Source organism: Heloderma suspectum, chromosome 2 (genome assembly GCF_057233095.1).
Source record: "Heloderma suspectum isolate Gila_16-S chromosome 2, 16-S_ref, whole genome shotgun sequence".
In the NCBI taxonomy this organism is placed as follows: Eukaryota; Metazoa; Chordata; class Lepidosauria; order Squamata; family Helodermatidae; genus Heloderma; species Heloderma suspectum.
This window is the reverse complement of record NC_139459.1, coordinates 405,627,496-405,651,753: the sequence shown is the minus strand read 5'-3', so window position 1 is coordinate 405,651,753 and position 24,258 is coordinate 405,627,496. Positions and strand designations below refer to the sequence as shown.

At 49.6% G+C, this 24,258-nt stretch overlaps 1 protein-coding gene and 1 long non-coding RNA gene across 2 annotated transcripts in view; both read right to left on the bottom strand.

Moving 5' to 3' along the window:
* Positions 1-24,258, bottom strand: part of LOC146356740 (uncharacterized) — a 563,405-nt gene that overhangs the window by 331,118 nt on the left and 208,029 nt on the right. The window lies entirely within an intron of this gene.
* Positions 17,383-24,258, bottom strand: part of LOC146356744 (vomeronasal type-2 receptor 26-like) — a 28,483-nt gene continuing 21,607 nt past the window's right edge. Inside the window, exon 7 of the mRNA XM_084841306.1 lies at positions 17,383-17,724. Coding sequence (XP_084697432.1) covers positions 17,383-17,724 — 342 coding nt within the window. The remainder of the gene's footprint in view (positions 17,725-24,258) is intronic.

Here is a 24,258-nt window from a genome sequence, read left to right as displayed (position 1 = left end):
CATTTGCGTCCACACCAGCCCGGCAGCAGCTGGAGGCCCCGCTGCGGGTTGGCTCAGCTGGTGGCTCCACAGCCTGGCCGCGGAGCTGGCCAGGCAGGACTCTGGGGGGGAGGAACAGATTGCCTCCCCCCTGTCGAGGATTCCGGGGGGAGGAACGGATCGCCTCTCCCCACCTGCGGAGCCGGCAGAGCCAGGTAAGCGGGCTTTCGTACATCCCTACACAGGAAAGCCACATTCAGCATCTCAGTTCAGTCTTGAATCTCCCATGGCTCAGGACTGCTTCCACACTCAAGGGGCTGTTTGACTCTCCTTACCCTTCAGAAGGCACCTGGTTTCATTCCTGAATCTCCCTCCTGTCTGCTTCAACAGTTGGTGAAGCTCCCGCTGAACTACTATTTTCTGTTCTCTGTTTTCTAGAGATAAACATTCCACACAAACTTCTCTTTGCACCCTAAGCAGAATTCTGCAAACGGGGCCTGGACTAGGGATGGACGAAAGGGACTTACCACGTCCTGCAGCTTTTTTCGGGGTGGGGGAGAGGCGCTTCGTTTCTCCCCCCAAAGTTCAGGCAAGGGGGGGAGGCGCCCCATCCCTCGCCGGCGAAATTCAGGCCGGGTAGGAGCGCCCCGTCTACCCGGCCATGAAAAAAAAGTAAAACACACACACACACACACCTGTGATAGGCTACGTAACAATTTATGTAGCCTATCACGGCTAGATTTCCAAAGTCAGCCGTGATAGGCTATGTAAATCGTCACGTAGCCTATGCCTATCATGGGTGACTTTGAAAAAAAAAAAAAGCGCGTACGCAAATGGCGGCTCCCATGGGGACCGCCATTTGCGTTCCTTATTTGGGCCCGGGTAGTCTACGTAAAGATTTACGTAGACTACGGCGAAAATAAGGGCAACGCAAATAGCGTTCCCTTATTTTCGCCGTAGTCTACGTAAATCTTTACGTAGACTAGACGTGCCAAAATAAGGAACGCAAATGGCGGTGCCCCATGGGCGCCGCCATTTGCGTACGCGCTTTTTTTTTTTTTCAAAGTCACCCGTGATAGGCTACGTGATGATTTACATAGCCTATCACGGCTGACTTTGGAAATCTAGCCGTGACAGGCTACATAAATCATTACGTAGCCTATCACGGGTGTTTTTTGTTTTTTTTTTACTTTATTTTTTTTTTTGCAATGGCGGAGGCGGCAGCCGGTCGAGAGACCGGCCGCTGCCCCCGCCGAAACGCCGCTGAAACGCCGCCAGGACCCGCCGCCGAGAGACCTTCGGCGAATGTCCCATCCCGGGGGGGGGGCGGCGGAGAATTTCCCCAACACTTTCGGGGGGGCCGAACGCGTCGGCGCTCGGCCTCCCAAAGATTCAGGGAGAAATTCTCCGCCAACCCTAGCCTGGACTTGACCCTCAGGCAAAGTCCGACTGGTGATTTCCTTTTTGGGCACCATAAAAAGGCAGCAAATTGTCCGTTAGACACTGCAATCTTACACATGTCTATTCAGGAATACTCTCCATTGTATTTGATGGGACATCCCCAAATAGGTGAACATTTACACTTAAGTGGGAGTAAGGCTCTCGTCAGCAGACATATATAGGATTGCACTATGCAGATTATATTTTCAGTATGTGCTTGAATGCACTTTGAAAATCTTGGCCCACGCATCATCAAGTGGTCCAGGGGATTTCCAAAAATCCTCCCAGCACACAACTATTATCTGCTCTATATAAAAACAGGTAGAACCACAGCTATATAGAATTTTTAAAAGGTAGGTTCAATGGACTACATTGGAGAAAAGGGCCAGATGGCACAGTATTAACAGGCTCTAAAACAATAACGTTCCTCCCTCCCACATCAGCCAAACAGATCCTTGGCATAAGCTACAGTAATGCACCCACTCCTGCAGGCAAAGAAGGGGCCAGATGGGTTTAGGCAAAGGCCCACGGAGTGCCCACTTGCTTCTACAGACTCCCACGGCCAAAGAGGGAGCCTGCCAGAGGGAAGGGGGTGAAGGTGCCACAGGGGAGACAGGGAGGTGGCAAAGTAGCAGCCCAGACAGGAGGCAGGAAGGAGCAGACAGAGGCAGCAAGATGGCCGGGATGGGAAAGGGAATACCTGCCATGGCTGCAGCCTCTGAACATCCAGCCTGTGTCCACCCTCCACCACCCTCCTGTTGGATCTGGAGGAAGAAGCAGCATCCAAGGCATGGGCCACAGCATGGATGGTGTTGTAAATGATGTAGCTGTCAAGAGACAGGATCATCTCCATGTCCTCTGGGTGCAGGGCCTCCAGTCTCTCCTTCTCTGTGCATCTTGTCCAGCCTTTCACAGACAGTGCATGCTTTGAGTATAAACACTCAAATGCTTTCCTCACATAGTGGTCAATAAAAGAGGAAAAGCTCCAAAAATGTGCATATGGTTTCCTTTTATTTTTCTCGATAAGGAAGGAAAATATGCTATAGATGCGCGGGGAAGCTCTATGAGTCATCAATTCCAAGGTGAAGTCCCACACAGCTGTTATCATCCAGACTGTTCCTGCCCTGTGTTTTCTAAAGTAGTCACCGTATTCTTCTATAAAGTACATTCCATTTAAGAAGGAGCTGGTATCTGCACAGTAAACAAAAACATTGACTTCTCCTGATTTGCGAAATGAAGCTGGATAGATCTCCATTTGGTTTGTACTCATCATTCTTGAGAAGCTTTGCATGAAAACAACACAAAGTTGGTTCCTGGTGAGCTCAGGCGTCAAAGTCCTCATGAACCTCTCTCCTTTGTCCATGTACAAAGCGACGAGGCCAATCAAGGTCCACGTGAAATGCAGGAGCACTTTGGCAATTCCCTGGTACTGAGTTTGGTCTTTGGGGACCATTGGGTAGAAAAAAGGGAACTGAGCTTTATCATTCAGCAGATGAGAAATAAAAGTGTAACTGACCTGGCAAGGAAAAGAGGACATTAAGGTTGTATTTTGTTTCAGATCAGAGCTGAAATATTTGTTAATCCTCCTTTGTTGTTGTATATTCGGTCACTTGCTTCCGACTCTTCGTGACTTATAGAATCATAGAATAGTAGGGTTGGAAGGGGCCTACAAGGCCATCGAGTCCAACCCCCTGCTCAATGCAGGAATCCAAGTCAGAGCATCCCTGACAAATGGCTGTCCAGCCTCGTCTTGAAGGCCTCCAGTGTGGGAGAGCCCACCACCTCCCCAGGTAATTGGTTCCATTGCCGTATTGCTCTGACACTCAGGAAGTTTTTCCTGATGTTCAGTCGGAATCTGGCTTCCTGTAACTTGAGCCCATTATTCCGTGTCCTGCAGTCTGGGATAATCAAGAAGAGATCCTGGCCTTCTTCTCTGTGACAACCTTTCAAGTACTTGAAGAGCGCTATCATATCTCCCCTCAGTCTTCTCTTCTCAAGGCTAAACATGCCCAGTTCTTTCAGTCTCTCTTCATAGGGCTTTGTTTCCAGTCCCCTGATCATCTTTGTTGCCCTCCTTTGAACCCTCTCCAGCTTGTCTGCATCCTTCTTAAAGTGTGGTGCCCAGAACTGGACACAGTACTCCAGATGAGGCCTAACCAGTGCTGAGTAGAGGGGAACTAGTACTTCCCGGGATTTGGAAGCGATGCTTCTATGAATGCAGCCCAAAATAGCATTTGCCTTTTTTGCAGCCACATCACATTGTTGGCTCATATTCAGCTTGTGATCGACGACAATTCCAAGATCCTTCTCGCTCGTAGTGTGGTTGAGCCACGTATCCCCCATCTTGTAACTGTGCATTTGGTTTCTTTTTCCTAGGTGCAGAACTTGGCATTTGTCCCTATTAAATGCCATTCTGTTGTTTTCTGCCCAGCACTCCAGTCTATCCAGATCACTTTGAATTTTGTTTCTGTCTTCCAAAGTATTAGCTATCCCTCCCAATTTTGTGTCATCTGCAAATTTGATCAGCATTCCCTGCACCTCCTCCTCCAAGTCATTAATAAAAATATTGAAGAGCACTGGGCCCAGGACTGAGCCCTGCGGTACCCCACTCGTTACCTCTCCCCAGCTTGAGAAGGTCCCATTGATAAGCACTCTTTGAGTCCGATTCTGTAGCCAACTGTGGATCCACATGATCGTTGTTTCATCTAGCCCACTTCGAGCTAGTTTGCTCATCAGGATATCATGGGGCACTTTGTCGAAAGCTTTGCTGAAGTCGAGGTATATGATGTCTACAGCATTCCCACGGTCTACAAGGGAGGTGACTTGATCAAAAAATGAGATCAGATTTGTCTGGCAGGACTTGTTTTTGACAAATCCATGTTGGCTTCGAGTAATCACGGCATTGTTGTCAAGGTGCTTCCAGATGGATTGCTTTATGATCTGCTCCAGAATTTTCCCAGGGATTGATGTCAGACTGACTGGTCTGTAGTTCCCAGGTTCCTCCTTTTTACCCTTTTTGAAGATAGGGACAACGTTAGCCCTCCTCCAGTCATCTGGCACTTCCCCGGTCCTCCATGATTTCTCAAAGAGAATAGACAGCGGTTCTGAGAGCTCTTCTGCCAGTTCCTTTATGACTCTAGGATGCAGTTCATCTGGCCCTGGAGATTTGAACTCATTCAAAGTAATGAGGTGTTCCTTGACCATATGCCTGTCGATCTCAAGCTGCAATCCTGCCCCTTCAGCCTGTACTTCGCCTTTGCCAGGGGGGTCATAGACCCTCTTTTGGGAGAAGACTGAGCCAAAGTAGGAATTGAGCACCTCTGCCTTTTCTTTGTCATCTGTTATCATTTTGCCATCCTTATTTAATAGCTGAACAACCATTTCTTTCCTCTGCCTTTTACTATGCACGTAGCTGAAGAAAGCCTTTTTGTTGTTTTTAGCATCCCTCGCTAACCTCACCTCGTTCTCCGCTTTAGCCTTCCTGACGCCATCCCTGCAATTCTGTGCTACCTGCCTGTACTCTTCCTTTGTTACTTGGCCTTCTTTCCACTTCCTATATGTGTCCTTTTTTGTTTTCAGGTCATCCCTAAGCTTTTTGTGAAGCCACATTGGCTTCTTCTGTTGTCTTCCACCTTTTCTTCTTGTTGGAATTGTTTGTGATTGTGCCTTGAGAATTTCCTTTTTTAAAAGTTCCCACCCATCTTGGACTCCTTTTCTCGCTAGCATTGCTTGCCATGGGACCTTACTGATCATTGTTCTGAGTTTATTAAAATCAGCTTTCCTAAAATCCAGGGTACGCGTTTGAGTACACTCGGCTTTTGCTTCCCTTAGAACCAAGAACTCAAGTACAACATGGTCGCTTTCCCCCAGAGTTCCTGTAACTGCTACTTTATCCACTAAGTCATCTCTGTTGGTTAGGATCAAGTCAAGGATAGCCGATCCTCTAGTTCCTTCCTCTACTTTCTGTAGGAGGAAGTTATCCGCCACACAAGTCAGGAATTTCCTGGAGGGGCCATGTTTTGCAGAATTTGTCTCCCAACAAATATCGGGGAAATTGAAGTCCCCCATTACTACTACATCATGCTTCCTTAAAACATTGGCTATTTGCTTTTCAAAAGTTTCATCCTTGGCTTCTCCTTGATTGGGTGGCCGGTAGTAGACTCCGACCACCAGGTTCCTTTTATTCTTTGCTCCATTTATTTCAACCCAGATGCTCTCGATGGGGCTACCAAGCTCCTCCTCCTGTATTTCTGTGCAGAGATATGTATTTTTCACATACAGTGCAACCCCGCCTCCCTTTCTGTTCCTCCTGTTCTTTTTGAACAAGTTATATCCTTCAACTGCTGTATTCCAGTCATGAGAGTCATCCCACCAAGTCTCAGTTATACCTATCAAGTCATAATTTCCCTCCTGTATTAAGAGTTCAAGTTCGTTCTGTTTGTTTCCCATACTCTGGGCATTAGTATATAGACATCGAAGACCATGTGCTTCATAGTCTGGCTTTCTTCCTACATGTGTCTGAAGACTATTATTGGGCGCTATCAGCGCTGTTCTCTCCATTGCAGTGCATGCGCCTACGTCCATTGTTACCCCCAACATTACATCTCCCTTCCCCGTAGGATTCAGTTTAAAGCCCTCCTGATGAAGTTCTTCATGCTGTGGCCAAACACATTCTTCCCAGCCTTTGTGAGGTGCAACCCATCCCTAGCCAACAGCCCATCTTCCAGGAAGTATAGCCCGTGGTCCCAGAATCCAAATCTCTCTCGTCGGCACCACCTTCGTAGCCAGTCATTCACCCGGAGTATTTTTCGTTCCCTTTCTATCCCTCTTCTAACTACTGGAAGGATGGATGAGAAAACTATCTGGGCCCCAAAGTTCTTGAGTTTCCTTCCCAAAGCTTCAAAGTCTGACGTGATCTCTTCGTAGCTCCGCTTGGCGGTATCATTTGTTCCCACATGGATGAGAAGAAAGGGATACCTGTCAGTGGGCTTTATGAGTGCAGGCAACCTTTCAGTCACGTCTCTAATCTGTCCTCCCGGGAGACAACATACCTGGCGAGTCCACGGGTCTTCGCGACATACTTGGGTCTCGATCCCACGCAGCAAGGAGTCTCCCACTACTACCACTCTTCTCTTCTTCTTCTTGTAGGCCTGGGTTTCATCGCCTCTGTTTGACTGACCTTCAGCCTCTTGCTCACTCTCATGCAGGTTCCCCTGTGATTCTTCCTCTGCAGGCTGTCCTCCAGTCTCATCTGCAAGTACCTGGAATCGGTTCCACAGCTCCACCGCTTCCACTGGTGCAGAGTGGCGTCTAGTTCTTCTTCTCCTAACTGTCACCGTTTTCCAAGGAGTATCCTCTACTCCATTTTTCTTCACCTCAGCATTTCCCACTGCCTCATCTTGCTGTTGCTCTTCAAGCTTCTGGTCTGCCCTTTGCTGCTGTAGTTCCCCCATTCTGTCCAAGAACTCTTCGTGTTCTCTTATTCCCCGGAGGGTTGACAGTCGCTGCTCCAGTCCACTTACTTTTTCCTCCAGCAGCGTGATCAACTTGCACTTGTTGCAGGTGTAGGCCATGTTGTTCTCAGGCAAGAAAACAAACATTGCACACACCTTGCAGGTCACCACCACTGGAGAGTCTTGTCCTTCCATAGCCTCTTCTCCCTTTTTGTGTCTAGCTTTGTGATTGTTCTAGACTAGCCTGTGCCTGCTCCTCTACTCAGTAGAGGTTAAAAGCAGAGTCCCACTGGTGTGGAAGTGTGTGTTACAAGACAAATAAATGAAAAAAAGTTAGTAAAAAAAAATAAAAAAAAATGTTTGGGGCCTCCCCCTTGACCTCCCCTGCCGAACTCCCCTGGCCAACTCCTGTTTGCTCCCCCTGTTCGCTCGCTCTGTTCGCTCGCTCTCTGGGAGCTTGCCTGCTTCTGTAGTCCCTGGACCAGCTGGAGCAGCTTGCTCTGCTCTGCTCTGCTCAGCTGGGAGGCGGGAAACAGACTGAAGCTTCCCGCCCAGTCAGCTGCTGGGAGTACTCAGGCCACACCCCTCCAATTCAGTTGGAGCTCTCAGAAGCTCCTGGTGAGCTCACAGCCAGTCAGAAGGATAAAGGGCAGCGCCCTGGGCTTCCTGCAACCCACTTACCTCTTAGCCTCTGTCTCCTTTGTCTCCTTTGTCTCTTCAACCACTGCAACTCCCCTGGCCAACTCCTGTTTGCTCCCCCTGTTCGCTCGCTCTGTTCGCTCGCTCTCTGGGAGCTTGCCTGCTTCTGTAGTCCCTGGACCAGCTGGAGCAGCTTGCTCTGCTCTGCTCTGCTCAGCTGGGAGGCGGGAAACAGACTGAAGCTTCCCGCCCAGTCAGCTGCTGGGAGTACTCAGGCCACACCCCTCCAATTCAGTTGGAGCTCTCAGAAGCTCCTGGTGAGCTCACAGCCAGTCAGAAGGATAAAGGGCAGCGCCCTGGGCTTCCTGCAACCCACTTACCTCTTAGCCTCTGTCTCCTTTGTCTCTTCAACCACTGCAACTCCCCTGGCCAACTCCTGTTTGCTCCCCCTGTTCGCTCGCTCTGTTCGCTCGCTCTCTGGGAGCTTGCCTGCTTCTGTAGTCCCTGGACCAGCTGGAGCAGCTTGCTCTGCTCTGCTCTGCTCAGCTGGGAGGCGGGAAACTTCATGGACCAGCCCACGCCAGAGCTTTCTGTCAGCCATCGCCACCCCCAGCTTCCCCAAGGTCGAGTCCGTCACCTCCAGAATATCATCCATCCACCTTGCCCTTGGTCGGCCCCTCTTCCTTTTGCCTTCCACTTTCCCTAGCAGCAGCATCTTCTCCAGGGTATCCTGTCTTCTCATGATGTGGCCAAAGTACTTCAGTTTTGCCTTTCATATCCTTCCTTCAAGTGAGCAGTCTGGCTTTATTTCCTGGAGGATGGACTGGTTTGATCTTCTTGCAGTCCAAGGCACTCTCAGAATTTTCCTCCTGCACCACAGTTCAAAAGCATCTATCTTCCTTCGCTCAGCCTTCCCTATGTGGACCTTTGTTGTCAGTGTGATGTCTCTGCTCTTCACTATTTTATCAAGATTTGTCATTGCTCCCCTCCCAAGAAGTAAACGTCTTCTGATTTCCTGGCTGCAGTCAGCGTCTGCAGTAATCTTTGCGCCTAGAAAGACAAAGTCTGTCACTGCCTCCACATTTTCTCCCTCTATTTCCAGTTCTCAATCAAGCTGGTTGCCATCATCTTGGTTTTTTTTGAGGTTTAACTGCAACCCAGCTTTTGCACTTTCTTCTTTCACCTTCATCATGAGGTTCCTCAGCTCCTCCTCGCTTTCAGACATCAAAGTGGTATCATCTGCTTAGGTGAGACTGTTGATGTTTCTTCCAGTGATTTTCACTCCAGCCTTGGCTTCATCAAGCCCAGCACCTTGCATGATGTGTTCTGCGTAGAGGTTGAATAGGTAGGGTGAGAGTATACAACCCTGCCGTACTCCTTTTCCAATCTTAAACCAGTCCGTTGATCCATGGTCTGTTCTTACCGTTGCTACTTGGTCGTTATACAGATTCCTCAGGAGGCAGACAAGATGACTTGGTATCCCCATGCCACCAAGAACTTGCCACAATTTGTGATGATCCACATAGTCAAAGGCTTTAGAATAGTCAATAAAACAGAAATAGATGTTTTTCTGAAACTCCCTGGCTTTCTCCATTCTCCAGCGGATATTGGCAATTTGTTCTCTAGTTCCTCTGCCTTTTCTAAACCCAGCTTGTACATCTGGCAATTCTCGTTCCATGTATTGCTGGAGTCTACCTTGCAAGATCTTGAGCATTACTTTACTGGCATGTGAAATAAGTGCCACTGTTCAATAGTTTGAACATTCTTTGGTGCTTCCCTTTTTTGGTATGGGGATATAGGTTGATTTTTTCCAATCTGTTGGCCATTCTTGTGTTTTCCAAATTTGCTGGCATATGGCATGCATCTCCTTGACAGCATCATCTTGCAAGATTTTAAACAGTTCAGCTGGGATACCATCATCTCCTGCTGAATTGTTATTAGCAATGCTTCTTAAGGCCTATTCAACCTTACTCTTTAGGATGTCTAGCTCTAGCTCACTGACCACACCGCCAAATCTATCCCCGATATTATTATCCTTCCTATACAGATCTTCCGTATTTTCTTGCCACCTTTTCTCTTCCGCTTCTGTTAGGTCCTTGCCATCTTTGTTTTTGATCATACCCATTTTTGCCTGGAATTTACCTCCAATGTTTCTAATTTTCTGGAAGAGGTCTCTTGTCCTATAACTCCTTATCTCTTCTGCCTAACCTCTGGAATTTTGCATTTAATTGGGCATATCTCCACCTATCACTGTTGCCTTTTGCTTTCCTTCTTTCTTGGGCTGCTTCCAGTGTCTCAGCAGACAGCTATCTTGCCTTCTTGGTTTTCTTTTTCTTTGGGACGTTTTTTGTTGCCGCCTCCTGAACAATGTTGCGAACTTCTGTCCATAGTTCTTCCGGGACCCTATCTACTAGATCTAGTCCCTTAAATCTATTCTTCACCTCCACTGCAGATTCAGTGGGAATATTACTGAGCTCATATCTGACTGATCTGTGGGTCTTCCCTGTTCTCTTGAGTCTGATTCTAAATTGTGCAATAAGAAGTTTGTGATCTGAACTACAATCAGCTCCAGGTCTTGTTTTTACTGACTGCATAGATGTCCGCCACCTTTGGCTACAAAGGATGTAGTCAATCTGATTTCGGTGTCGACCATCTGGTGAAGTCCATGTATGAAGTCGTCTCTTAGGTTGTTGGAAGACAGTGTTTGTTATGCACAGTGAGTTGTCTTGGCAAAATTCTATCAGCCTCTGTCCTGCTTCCTTTTGTTCTCCCAGACCATGCTTGCCTGTAGTTCCAGGTGTCGTTTGACTACCCACCTTAGCATTCCAGTCTCCTGTGATGAAAATAACATCTTTTTTTTTTTTTTGGCATACTATCCAGTAGGTGCTGCAGATCCTCATAGAAGTGATTTACTTCTGCTTCTTCAGCATCTGTGTTTGGGGCGTATATTTGGATCACTGTGATGTTAGATGGCTTACCCTGAATTCGAATTGAGATCATTCTGTCATTTTTTGGATTGTATCCAAGCACTGCTTTAGCCACTTTATTCTTAATTATGAAGGCTACTCCATTTCTTCTGTGGTCCTCTTGTCCACAGTAGTAGATCTGGTGGTCATTTGATGTGAAGTGGCCCATTCCAGTCCATTTCAGTTCACTGACACCCAAAATGTCTATATTTAATTTTGACATCTCCCCAATAACCACATCCAATTTGCCCTGGCTCATAGATCTTACATTCCAGGTTCCTATGGTGTGCTGATCTTTAGAACATCAGATTTGTCGTTCACCACCAGCACCATCGGCTGCTAGCCATCCTTTCGGCTTTGAGCTAGCTGTGTCATCACATCTGGGGCTAGTTGAACTTATCCTCTGTTCCTCCCCAGTAGCATTTCGACCATCTTCCGACCTGGGAGTCCCATCTTCCGATGGTATACCGACATATCTCTGGTTGCACTGATCCATTTAGTTTTCATGGCAAGAATACTGGGGTGGGTTGCCATTTCCTTCCCCAGGGATCGTATTTAGTCTGACCTCTCTGCCGTGACCTTCCTGTCTTGGGTGTTCCTTCACGGTTTAGCTCATGACGTCATTGAGGTGCTCAAGCTCCAGCACCACGACAAGGTAACAATCTCCTTTGCTGAAGAATCCCCCTTTAAAGATGTCCAAATTAGTGTCCATCACTACTAGGGCTGTGCATGGATCCTCTGCTTTGCTACAGATGCTGCTTTGGACCTTCCAAAGCAGCCCCACTTTGCTTCGCACCGATTCAGACCCCATCTGCTTTGCTTTGTATTCAGATTCAAAGTGTGATTCGGATATCTGAATCATTCTGAATCTGATACGATGTTTTCCCTTTGACTTGCATTGGAAAACAGAAACGGCCATAACGTTTTCAGTTCTCATGATATACAAATGAAATTCGGAGTCCTGTCTACCCCTATCGAGGGGATCCCCCCTGCTGGATTTCAGACAGTTTGGCTAAGGACGTTTTTTGCTAGGTGCAGGTGAAATTTGATTTCTTCAACAAAAACTGTCAAAACCAAGAGCTATAACTTTTCCCTCTTTCCACAGATGTGCATGACATTTGGGGACTTCCCAGCCCCCATAGAGGGGGTGCCATGTTCCAAATGTCAGACAGTTCGGCACACGAGTTTTTGTGCTAGGCACAGATAAAATGTGCTGTTCTCAGAATCTCAAACTAAAGGACATAAAATCAGGGAAGTTTAAATGGTGGTTAGGAGGAGGTCACAGTCCCTAATCTCTGCTGGAGGTTTCTTTGAAGTGCAAATATCCCCTTTCCCCCAGTACTTTCTGATTCAGAATCACCGTTGATGACCTCAGTCTCTCAGTTGTCTTCTCTGGCAGAGGCAGGAAGACACAGCAACCCTGCCAAGTGGGAACTGTGTTCATTCTAGAGCTAATACATGCAAAGGAGCCCGGACCTCCAGGGATGCCTGACCAGAACAAACCCAGGCTTGCTGGGCCACTTGGGTGACTCTGATGCTTTGGTGACTCTGGAAGGAGCACTCTAGAGTCCTCCTTAAATGAGGATCCATTTGAGGTGCCAGCAGCCGTGGTAATGCCAGCTCCCAGAGTGTATATTGAAGTTGCTCCGGTTAAAAAGCTCATAGTGGGACCTTGGGAATACGTGTGTGTGTGTGTGTGTATGAAATAAAGGATTTGGAAAGAAAGGGAAAACTACTCAGAAATGGTTGAATTATGAACAGAAGAAACCAAAGCTAAACCCAGCGTATTCTGTAATAGGGGATGACCATGAGGGGTGATGGGCTTGACTGCCCGGGGCAAACAGCAAGAGCAAATGAAAAGCAGATGCAGAAGGGAAACTCCCTGCATGCCGAAGGGCAGGGAAGGGAGTAGCACTATGACCTGCGTTACTCATCGGGATGTGAAGCTGGAGAATGTGCCAGGCGGAGGCTGGTGGAGGGACACCCGTGGGTGCAGCAGGAGGGAAATATGCAATACGCGGACCCTGCCAGCTCTCCTGGGGAAGCTGCACCATCCAGTTCTGCCAGTGACGGAAGAGGGGCTCCAGTGGAAGATCCCCGCTCCAAAGAACAAGGAGGCCTAAGCGGAGATGCATCCAAGAGACGGACCTCGAGTCGCGAGGACAAATATATCTATGCTGGGGCATGAAATACGCAGGGCCCTGAGTTGAGACTGGAACTGGGCTGGAGGAGACAAGCATGCAAAACTAGCCCCGAAGAGGCTTCAATAAAGTGGTAGTGGTAGTGATGATGGTGATGATCCTAATAATAATGATAAATGCAATGCCCTGCCTGACTCAAAGAAAGACAAACACTAGCCGGCAAGAGTGGCTACTGCCTGCCAGTGCTGTTGCCCCAGCGGCACCGTGCCTCGCCGCCCCTGCCCAGGTCCCGGCGACGCCTCCTGTGGGGCTGCCTTGCTGTGCCACACAGCGTAGCATTATGTCACTCAAGGAATGGACGTTATGGGGCGTGTGGTGCTTCACCCACTGGATCTCGACAAGTGGCCGTCCTGCTCGGCTGGAACACAGCACACGCAAGACACACAGACGGACGAGAGCAGAAGGGAAGCAAAGGCAAACCTACCTGCAAGCGAAGGGTTGATGCCTTATCTTCGTATGGAACAAGTTGCAGAGTACCCAGACAGGAAGGAATGCAGGCATTGAGAAGGGAGGGTGGGGGAGAGCCATGAACAAGGAAAGGACAATGCTAATTTAAAAAAAAATACCTGTTTTTTAAAAGGATTTAGCCAGAACATGACGAAGAAATGGCTGACTGGACAAAGGCGGGGGGGGGGGGGAGCCAAAGAACAACAAAAGAGAAATAATTTTATTTATTTGTCGGACATGATTTAACGACTGAACAACTATATCTATATATATAAAGCTATGGCAAACCTAGACAGCATAGTAAGAGGCAGAGACATCACCTTGCCAACAAAGGTCCGTCTAATCAAAGCTATGGTTTTCCCAGTAGTAATGTATGGCTGTGAGAGCTGGACTATAAGGAAGGCTGAGCACCGAAGAATCTATGCTTTCGAACTGTGGTGCTGGAGAAGACTCTTACGAGTCCCCTGGACTGCAAGGAGGTCAAATCAGTCCATCCTAAAGGAAATCAACCCTGAGTGCTCATTGGAAGGACAGAGACTGAAGCTGAAGCTCAAATATTTTGGCCACCTAATGCGAAGAGAAAACTCTCTGGAAAAGACCCTGATGCTGGGAAAGACTGAAGGCCAAAGGAGAAGGGGACGGCAGAGGATGAGATGGCTAGATAGCATCACCGATGCAATGAATATGAACTTGAGCACGCTCCGGGAGAGAGCGCAGGACAGGAAGGCCTGGCGTGCTATGGTCCATGGGGCCACGAAGAGTCAGACACGACTGAACGACTGAACAACAACAATATATCTACATCTATATCTATATCTATATCTATATCTATATCTATATCTATATTTAAAAAAGGATGGGTGGGAAGGGAGCCCAACACATACACACACCACAGATCTAAACTTCAGAGCCCTCCCCAGGAACACCACCAGATCTCTCGCACCCCATGAGCAAATGCAGGATTTTTCTCCGATATATCCAGTATCCCCACCACCACCACCACCACTGTCACTGATGGGAGACTGCTGGGTTCCGATCAGCAATAAGTTGGCAACTAGAGTTGCCATTCGCCAAAGCACCCTCCCTCCTCCTCCTCCTCTCGGAACCCCTCAGCACTGGTCTGATTTGCTTTGGATCACACGGAGGCACCCCGCAAGCACCCCAATTCGCTTTGGTATTTGGATTTGGCACCAAAGCCCAAATCACTACACCTTGTGGCAGGAGTTCCACAGAGTTTAACTGTGCGCTGTTCAAACACGTCCTTTCCTTTGAAAGGCTGGCCTTGATGCTTATTGACCCAGCAAGCCTCCTTGTCCCCCACTCCCTTTTTACTCTTCCACTGAACTGAGAAGATGCCTGAGGCTATAACCCCAAACACACTTGCCAAGTCATAAGTCCTGCTTAGCTCAGCCGGACTTGCTTCAAAATGAACCTGCACAGGAACGCACTGCACCGGTTACCTACGGGTCGCAACAGGGTGTAGGCTTTCCAGAGCACTGGAGGCATTTTACACCTCAAGGGAAACTGCACTCAAATCACAGCTGCTGCCTCGTGAAACATGGTGAGAAGCAAGTAGAGCTGAAAAACCCTTCATGCTTAAAGCAGTGAGACCACCGATCCGCAGAAGGGAATGCAAAGGGTTCTGCTCCGGAAACTTCAGGAAACGCGTTGGGCACCAGGGCTGACAAGGCTATCAGCCTATGAAGCCTCTATGTAATTCTTGCAAATCATAGGTCAGAATTGGCAGCAGGGGGGCTAATAACTACTTGCTGACGACTGCTGTTCCTGAGCCCCGTTCTTTCTGAAGCATCATGTGCGAGCTCAGAAGAAATCATAAATACGAGATGCAGACCTGAGAAGTAGGACGACAGCCCCAGTCCTCGCCGTCCCCTCTGCTCCCTCTGGAAAAGCACGAGACCGTCCGGTCTGCTCCGTACACAATCCGCAGAGCAGTTTTTGAAATGGGTTTTGCTTCCCAAGAGCCTCGTGTGGCGCAGAGTGGTAGGCGGAAGAATCGCAGCCGAAACTCTCCCCACGACCTGAGCTCGATCCCAGCGGAAGCCGGGTCTCAGGTAGCTGGCTCAGGTCGACTCAGCCCTCCGTCCCCCCGAGGTCGGTAAAATGAGGACCACCCTGCTGGGGGAAAGGTGCTCACGCCTGGGGAAGGCCAGGGCAGACCACCCCGCTACAGTCCGCCATGACGGCGCCAGCGCAAGCAATGGCCCGGCGCTTGCACAGGAGGAACCTTTCCTTCGCTTCCTAAACCAGGGCCAGGACCTGAGGGGAGCCGCCTTCCGGGGGGAGGGAGGGGCTGCTGCTGCGGCGGCCGCCACCACCGCCGCTCTTCCATGGGTGCCTGCCTGGCAGGCCGCTGCTCCCAGCAGGGTCAGGCCCCCGGTGCTGGCCGGCTGCTGACTGTCGTGTCGCCACCTGCTCCTCCCGGAGGGATCCTGTAAGCTGGCTGGCTGAGGTGGCCTGGGAGAGCCAGTGCTGGTCAGGGGACGTCTTGATCTGGTTGTTGTTTCACTGTTGGTGGGGGTGGTTTGGGGGGTTTCTGTTCTGTTTTAGGGGTGGGAGCCTGCCTGATAGGTGGGAGCAAGGGGGCATGTGTCCACCTGACGGAGGCAGTGGGGGGAGGTTGGGGGCCAGGCTACACAGAGGCTGGGCGGCAGGCACTGGGGGCGTGCTAGGGGCAGGCCATGCCAGGTAAGGGGAACAGGGGAGAGATGCGTGATGTCTGTCCCCTGTTCCAGGCCTGTCCAGATGGCTGGGGGAGGTGTGACTCCACCTTCTGGCCCTCGTCTGCTGCTCTGCAATGCAGGTCTGTTACCCAGAAACATCCCTCATCCATGACATGATCCTGGATGAGGGTGCAGACCTGGCATGCATGACAGAGACCTGGCTGGCTGGGGCCGCTGCTCCAACTCCAGCGGCCATGTGCCCAGACAGTTTTCCGTATGCACAGCAGCTGAGGACTGGGGATCGGGGAGTGGGAGTTGGCTCTTGTCTACCGGGAGCCCTTGGTCTTCACCAGACCCCCTCTCCAGGAGACCAAGGTTGCCAAGTGCGTGTAATGGAGGTTGGGCCCGAAGGGCAGGCTGGGGATTCTGCTCATGTACCGTCCACCCTGCTGTGCGACTGACTCCCTGGCCGAGGTGCTTGAGGTGGTCTCTGATGTGCGTACAGTCCCCTAACTTACTGGTGTTGGGGGACTTCAACGTACATTCGGAGGCCATCCTCACGGGGGCACCTTGGGACTTCATGGAGACCATGGCTTCCTGGGAGCTGCACCCCATTCCAACTGGGGCCACCCATGTAGCCAGTCATGCGCTAGACCTTGTGTTTGTTTCTGGAGAAGCGGGGAGAGATCTGGAAGTCATCATGATCAGATCACTATCTGGCAACGTTGGACTTCTTGGTTTCACAACCTCTCTGCAGGGGTGGACCATTGAAATGGTCCGCCCCAGGTGTCTTATGGATCCGAATGGATTCCTGAATGTGCTTGGGGATTCTCTGGAGCACGCCAATGGCCACTCGGTCGAGGCCCTGGTGGGTGGCTGGAATGCCGCAATCACTGGGGCATTAGATGGGGTGGCTCCGGAACGCCCTCCCCCCCGGACAGGGTTTGAACAGGGTTCCATCCTCTCCCTGATGCTATTTAACCTCTATGTGAAGCCGCTGGGGGCTATCATCAGGAGGTTTGGCGTGCGGTGTCATCAATATGCGTATATTGTATTTCCACATCCAGCTCACTGGAAAACGTCCTGTTAGTTATCTCACTGGGTGACTTTGGGCTGGACTCTAACCACTACACCATACTTCTGTTATGAAACTCTTGAAGAAAAAGAGACAGTATAATGGAAAGTTCTTTCTGAAGCAGTCACACTTGTACGAATGCAGCAGGAAGGGAAAGATCAGCAACCTTCTCTTTGTTTGAATGAAAAGCACACTCTGCACATGCTCAGGGAATGGACAAAATGAGGAATAAACATACCAGAGAACATGAAGAACTGTATTCTTCCATTATGTGTGTGTGGGGGGGAATCTCCCTCAGTCCACCTGTTCCCTGGAACCCCCCCCCCTTCACCCAAGGGTCTTCTGAGATAACTAACAGGAGGTTTGCTAATGAGCTGGATGTGGTAATACAAAGCTGAGCTGGGGGCAAGTGGGGTGCTGACAGGTGTAGGAGTAAGTTGCATCGAACTCAGTAAGACTTGCTTCTGAGTAGACATGCACAGAGTTGGTTCTCCTCTCCGCTCAGCTTTGTATTTCATTTTCCTGCTGGTTGGCCAGCTCCAAGGTGACCAAAGCCTCTCGGTTCTCAGCTACTGAGTCAAATGTCTGGGAGGCCAAGCTAGTCAGCCCCAAATCCACCCCCTCGATTGTCTTTGCCAGCCCAGATTGGGAGCCCTGCAATTGGGCTTCTTGCACGTCTGAACCCCTTCTGGCGGATGGTCTGTCAGGGTTCCCCTCACGACCTGGACCTTTCCTGCTACTCTTACGGATCTCTTGCCGCCTCCTGAAGAGCCCCACCTCCCTTCCTTTAAGTTCCCCTTCCCAATACTGTGGGCTTTGGGCTGTAGGTGGGGCTGATGGATACTAGACACAGGGTTGAACCACAACAGTTTCCTGGTGGGTAATGCAGGCAAATCGCAACGAAAGGTATTTACACAATAGGGCTGAGTGACACAAAGGGCATCGAGAGAAAACAGAAGTGGCAAAACTCCAGTTCCCACACCCTAGCCGCACTTAGACTTTTCCAAGCTGCTTCCAGCGGCACCAGGTGGACCCTGAGCCTGTTTCTGCCCCTGCCAAACCAACAGGGACTTAGGCGGGGCTGCAGAGGGCAGCAGCGTTGGAGACCAGAAAGAAGTGGGCCAACGCAGATTCCACCTGCTCCTTTTTAGCTGCTGCTCTCTTTTATATGGGCCGGACGTGGAACAACCGATCGGTTCAAAATTGGGAAAGGAAGGAGTGTGACAAGGCTGCTTATTGTCGCCCTGCTTATTTAACTTATATGCAGAGTACATCATGAGAAACGGCAGGTTGGATGGATCACACGTCGGCATTAAGATTGCCGGGAGAATTATCAACAGAAGGTGGTGCTGGGGGAGTATTGCTCTGTGCCATGGCAATCGTGCCACGGGGTTCCACAGGGCTCTGTTTTATCCCCCATGCTGTGCAACATCTACATGAAACCGCTGGGGGAGGCTATCCGGAGGTGTGGGCTGAGGTGCCATCAATGTGCGGATGACACCCAGCTCTACCTCTCTTTCTCATCAAACCCAGTGAGGCAGTGACTGTTCTGAATCAGTGCCTGGGCACGGTAATGGACTGGATGAGGGCCAATAAACTGAAACTCAATCCAGACAAGACGGAGGTACTGTTAGTGGGTGGTTCGTCTGCCCGGCTAGGTGATATTCAACCTGTTCTGGAGGGGGTTGCACTCCCGCTAAAGGATCAGGTTCATAGTTTGGGGGTGGTCTTGGATCCAGAACTGTCACTTGAGGCACAGGTGAACTCAGTGGCACGGAGCACTTTTTATCAGCTTAGGCTGGTATACCAACTACGCTCTTATCTGGACAGAGATAGCCTAGCTACAGTTATCCATGCTCTGATAACTTCTCATCTGGATTACTGCAATGTGTTATACATGGGGCTGCCTTTGAAAACGGTCCGGAAACTTCAGCTGGTCTGAAACAGGGCAGCAAGACTGTTGACAGGGACTGGTGAACGAGTTCATATTATGCCAGTACTTTCCCAGCTGCACTAGCTGCCAGTCCATTTCAGGCCCGATGCAAAGTGCTGGTATTAACATTCAAAGCGGTTAACGGCTTGGGGCCAGGTTATCTGAAGGGTCGCCTCCTCCCATATGTGTCTGCCCGGACCTTAAGATTATCCCCAGCGGCCCTCCTCCATGAGCCCCCGCCAAAGGAAGTGAGGCGGGTGGCTACTAGGAGGAGGGCCTTTTCTGCTGTGGCACCCCGGCTGTGGAATGAGCTCCCTAGTGAGGTTCACCTGGCGGCTACATTGTATTCCTTTCGGCACCAGGTGAAGACCTTTTTATTTTCCCAGGCATTTTAGCATTTTAGCTTTCTAAATTTTTAGCTTTGCTGATTTAAATCTGTATTTTAAACTCCTGCACTGCTGCTAGGTTTTATTGTGGTTGTATTGCTTTATTGTGGTTTTAATGTTCAATATATTTTAAATTGTTTTATTGTGTGTTGTTTGGTTTTAATTTTTGTGAACCACCCAGAGAGCTTCCTGTTGATTCCCCTGGACCTCTCAGCAGCTTTCGATACCATCAACCATGGTATCCTTCTGGACAGGTTGTCTGGGTTGGGAGTCAGAGGCACTGCACTGCAGTGGTTCTGCTCCTGCTTGGATGGCCGACTCCAGAAGGTGGTGCTGGGGGATTATCGCTCTGTGCCATGGCAATTGTGCCATGGGGTTCCACAGGGCTCTATGTTATCCCCCATGCTGTTCAACATCCACATGTAACTGCTGGGGGAGGTTATCTGGAGGGGTGGGCTGAGGTGCCATCAATATGCTGCCAATATGTGGCCAACGATTTCATATTACGCCAGTACTTTCCCAGCTGCACTGGCTGCCAGTCCATTTCAGGCCCGATTCAAAGTTCTGGTGTTAACATTCAAGGCCCTTAACGGCTTGGGGCCAGGTTACCTGAAGGGTCGCCTCCTCCCATATGTGCCTGCCCAGACCTTAAGATCATCCTCAGCGGCCCTCCTCCGTGAGCCCTGCCAAAGCTACAGAGGCCACCATTTGCGTTTCCTTTTTTCTTTTTGTAGTAATAGCCTACGTAAATATTTACGTAGGCTAAAACGGAAAAAAAAGGGGATGAAAATGGCTGCTGCTGTAGCCACCGCCATTTGCGGCCGCTGTTTGTTTGTTTGATTTGCCATGATATTTACATAGCCTATCATGGTAAAATACAGGGACGCAAATGGCAGCGGCTATGGCAGCCGCCATTTGCATCCTGCAGGCTGCCCAGCGGCCGGATGTCCAGTGGAGCGGAATGGGCCAGAGAGAATTTCGGGGGGATGGACGAAGCGCCTCCCCCACACCGCGAATGTCACCCTTCGAAAAGGTAAGTGACTTTCGTACATTCCTATCCATTTTGCCCATTATACACTTTCTGCGTTCAACTCCCACATATTGGCTCAGGTATTGTGTCTCTTCAGCTGTCTCTGGTGTGTGAATTCTCTGCTCTGGCCTCTTTGACTGGCTCTCTTCTTTGCAATGGCCTATTTCCACCCCATCCACATCTTCCCCTTCACCCCTAGGGATGATTCAACCTGCACCAGATGCTTCCCAGCTCTTGTCAGCTTTCCCACTGCCGGGCTGCTGCGGACGCAAATGGCGTCCTGAGTAAGGGACGCCATTTGCCTCCCTATGGTAGCCCGTGATAGGCTACGTAAATATTTATGTAGCCTATCACACAGAAAACGGGAACACAAATGGTGTAGGGGACGCTATTTGCATCCCCGCTTTAGTGATAGGCTACGTAAATATTTACGTAGCCTATCACAGGCTACCATAGGGACGCAAATGGCGTCCCCTACTCAGGACACCATTTGCATCTGCAGCAGCCCGGCAGTGGCTGGAGGCCCCGCTGCAGGTTGGCCTGGCCGGCGGCTCCGCAGCCTGGCTGCAGAGCAGAGCTGGCCAGGCAGGATTCCGGGGAGGAGGGACAGAGCGCCTCCCCCCCATCAAGGATTTCAGGGGGAGGGACAGAGCGCCTCCCCCCCACTGCAGATGTCCCTGGACAAAACCAGGTAAGTGTTTCATACATCCCTAGGTAGAAGAGACAAAGGAGACAGAGGCAAGGAGGTAAGTGGGCTGCAGGAAGCCCAGCGGGCTATCCTTTATCCTTCTGAGTGGCTGTGAGCTCACCAGGTGCTTCTGAGAGCTCCAACCGAATTCGGTGTGTGTGGCCTGAGTACTCTCAGCAGCTGAGTGGGCAGGAAGCTTCAGTCTGTTTCCTGCCTCCCAGCTGAGCAGAGCAGAGTAGAGCAAGCTGCTCCAGCTGGTCCAGGGACTACAGAAGCAAGCAAGCTCCTAGAGTGACCAGAGTGAGCGAACAGGGGGAGCAAATAGGAGTTGGCCAGGGGAGTTGCAGTGGTAGAAAAGACAAAGGAGACAGAGGAAAAGAGGTAAGTGGGCTGCAGAAACAAACTTGAACTCTTAATACAAGAGGGAAATTATGACTTGATAGGTATGACTGAGACTGGGTGGGATGACCATCATGACTGGAATACAACAGTTGAAAGATATAAGTTGTTCAAAAAGAACAGGAAGAACAGAAAGGGAGGTGGGGTTGCACTGTATGTGAAAAATACATATCTCTGCACAGAAATACAGGAGGAGGAGCTTGGTAGCCCCATCGAGAGCATCTGGATCAAAATAAATGGAGCAAAAAAAAAAAGGAACCTGGTGGTCAGAGTCTACTACCGGCCACCCAATCAAGGAGAAGACGAGGATGAAACTTTTGAAAAGCAAATAGCCAATGTTTTAAGGAAGCATGATGTAGTAGTAATGGGGGACTTCAATTTCCCAATATTTTTTGGGAGACAAATTCTGCAAAACATGGCCCCTCCAGGAAACTCCTGACTTATGTGGCGGATAACTTCCTCCTACAGAAAGTAGAGGAAGGAACTAGAGGACCAGCTATCCTTCACTTGATCCTAACCATCACAGATGACTTAGTGGATAAAGTAGCAGTTACAGGAACTCTGCCCTTCATGGATCACTGCCTTGTTGTGGCGAAGGGGCTTGCACAACTCAGTGAAGCCATAAGCTATGCCATGCAGGGTCACCAAAGACGGACAGGTCATCAGAGTTCTGACAAGATGTGGTCTACTGGAAAAGGAAATGGCAACCCTCTCCAGTATTCTTGCCAAGAAAACCCCATGGAACGTATCACAAGGCTAAAAGAGATGACACCGGAAGATGAGCCCTTCAGGTCGGAAGGTGTCCAATATGCTACTGGGGAAGAGCAGAGGGAATTTCCAAGTAGCGCCAGAAAGAGTGAAGTGGCTGGGCCAAAGCCAAAAGGACACTCAGCTGTGGATGTGTCTGGTGGTGAAAAGAAAATCCACTGCTGTAAAGAACAATATTGTTTAGAAACCTGGAATGTAAGGTCAATGAATCAAGGTAAGTTGGAGGTAGTCAAACATGAGATGGCAAGATTGAACATCAACATCTGGGGAATCAGCGAACTAAAATGGACAAGCATGGGTAAATTTAATTCAGGTGACCATGATATCTACTACTGTGGGCAAGAATCCCTTAGAAGAAATGGAGTAGCACTCATAGTCAACAAAAGGGTGGGAAAGGCAGTACTGGGGTACAATCTCAAAAATGATAGAATGATCTCAGTACGAATCCAAGGCAAACCATTCAACATCACAGTCATTCAAGTCTATGCCCCAACCACTGATGCCAAAGAAGCTGAGGTTGATTGGTTCTATGAAGACCTACAACACCTTCTAGAACTAACACCAAAAAAAGATGTCCTCTTCATCATAGGGGATTGGAATGCCAAAGTGGGAAGTCAAGAAATCACTGGGATAACAGGTAAGCATGGCCTTGGTGTTCAAAATGAAGCAGGACGAAGGCTGATAGAGTTTTGCCAAGAGAACACACTGATCATAGCAAACACTCTTTTCCAACAGCACAAGAGGCGACTCTGCACATGGACATCACCAGATAGTCAATTAGGGATGGAGCAGAATTTTGCCACGGATCTCGGTGAGGCCCCCCAAAATCCATGGCAGAACAAACCCCCTGCCCCCCAACCCATGAAAGGCGTGCGGAACGGAGACCCCAACCCACAAAAGGCACGCGAAATGGAGCACATACCTGCTGCCATCTACGCTGATGTGCGAATGGCGGCCGCCCTGCGGCCGCCTTTCACTTCTTCTTCATAGCCGTGATAGGCTACGTAAATACTTACGTAGCCTATCACGGCTAATGTGGGGATGCCTATTGTGTCCCTACGGAGGCTGTGATAGGCTACGTAAGTATTTACGTAGCCTATCACGGCAAGGGAAAAAAAAACCGCGTACGCAAATGGCGGCGGCTACGGCGGCTGCCATTTGTGTTCCCTATTTTTTGCCGTTTGATCTTACATAAAAATTTACATAAGCTATTACGGCAGGAAAAAAAAGAACACAAATAATGCCCACGACGCTATTTGCATTCCCCTTTTTTCGCCGCAATAGCCTATATAAATATTTACGTAAGATCAAAAGGCGAAAAATAGGGAACGCAAACGGCGGCCGCCGTAGCCGCCGTCATTTGCGTACACTGTTTTTTTTTTTGCTTGCCGTGATAGGCTACGTAAATACTTACATAGCCTATCACGACAACCTGGCTGGACAAAACTGGCGGCTGGACACTGGACGGCAGCCTGGCTGGACGGCAGCCTGGCTGGACGCAAATTTGAGTGTGCAGCAGCCCGTCCGCGGCCGGAAGTCCAGCTGTGAACAGCCATGGCCAGCTGCTCCGCTGAGCCACTGCGGAGCCGCTGCGGAGTGGAGCCGGCCGATCAGGATTCCGGGGGGAGGGACGGAGTGCCTCCCCCCCCCACCGCGAATCAATTCCGCGAAAAGGTAAGTGAGTTTCGTACATCACTGTGCTCAATATCGAAATAAGACTGATTATGTATTTTGCAGCCAAAGATGGAGAAGCTCCATACAGTCAGTAAAAACAAGACCTGGAGCTGACTGTGGCTCACAGCATGAGCTTCTTGTTGCAAAATTATGGCTTAAATTGAAGAACGTCGGGAAAACCACTAAACCATTCAGGTATGACCTAAATCATATCCCTTATGAATATACAGTGCAGGTGAGGAATAGATTTCAGGGATTAGACCTGATAGACAGAGCACCTGAGGAACTATGGACGGAGGTCCGTAACATTGTTCAGGAGGCAGCAACGAAATCCATCCCAAAGAAAAAGAAATGCAAGAAAGCAAAGTGGCTGTCTGAGGAGGCTTTACAAGTAGCTGAGGAAAGAAGGGAAGCGAAAAACAAGGGAGAAAGGGGAAGATAAATCCCACCGAATACAGATTTCCAGAGAATAGCAAGGAGGGACAAGAAGGCCTTCTTA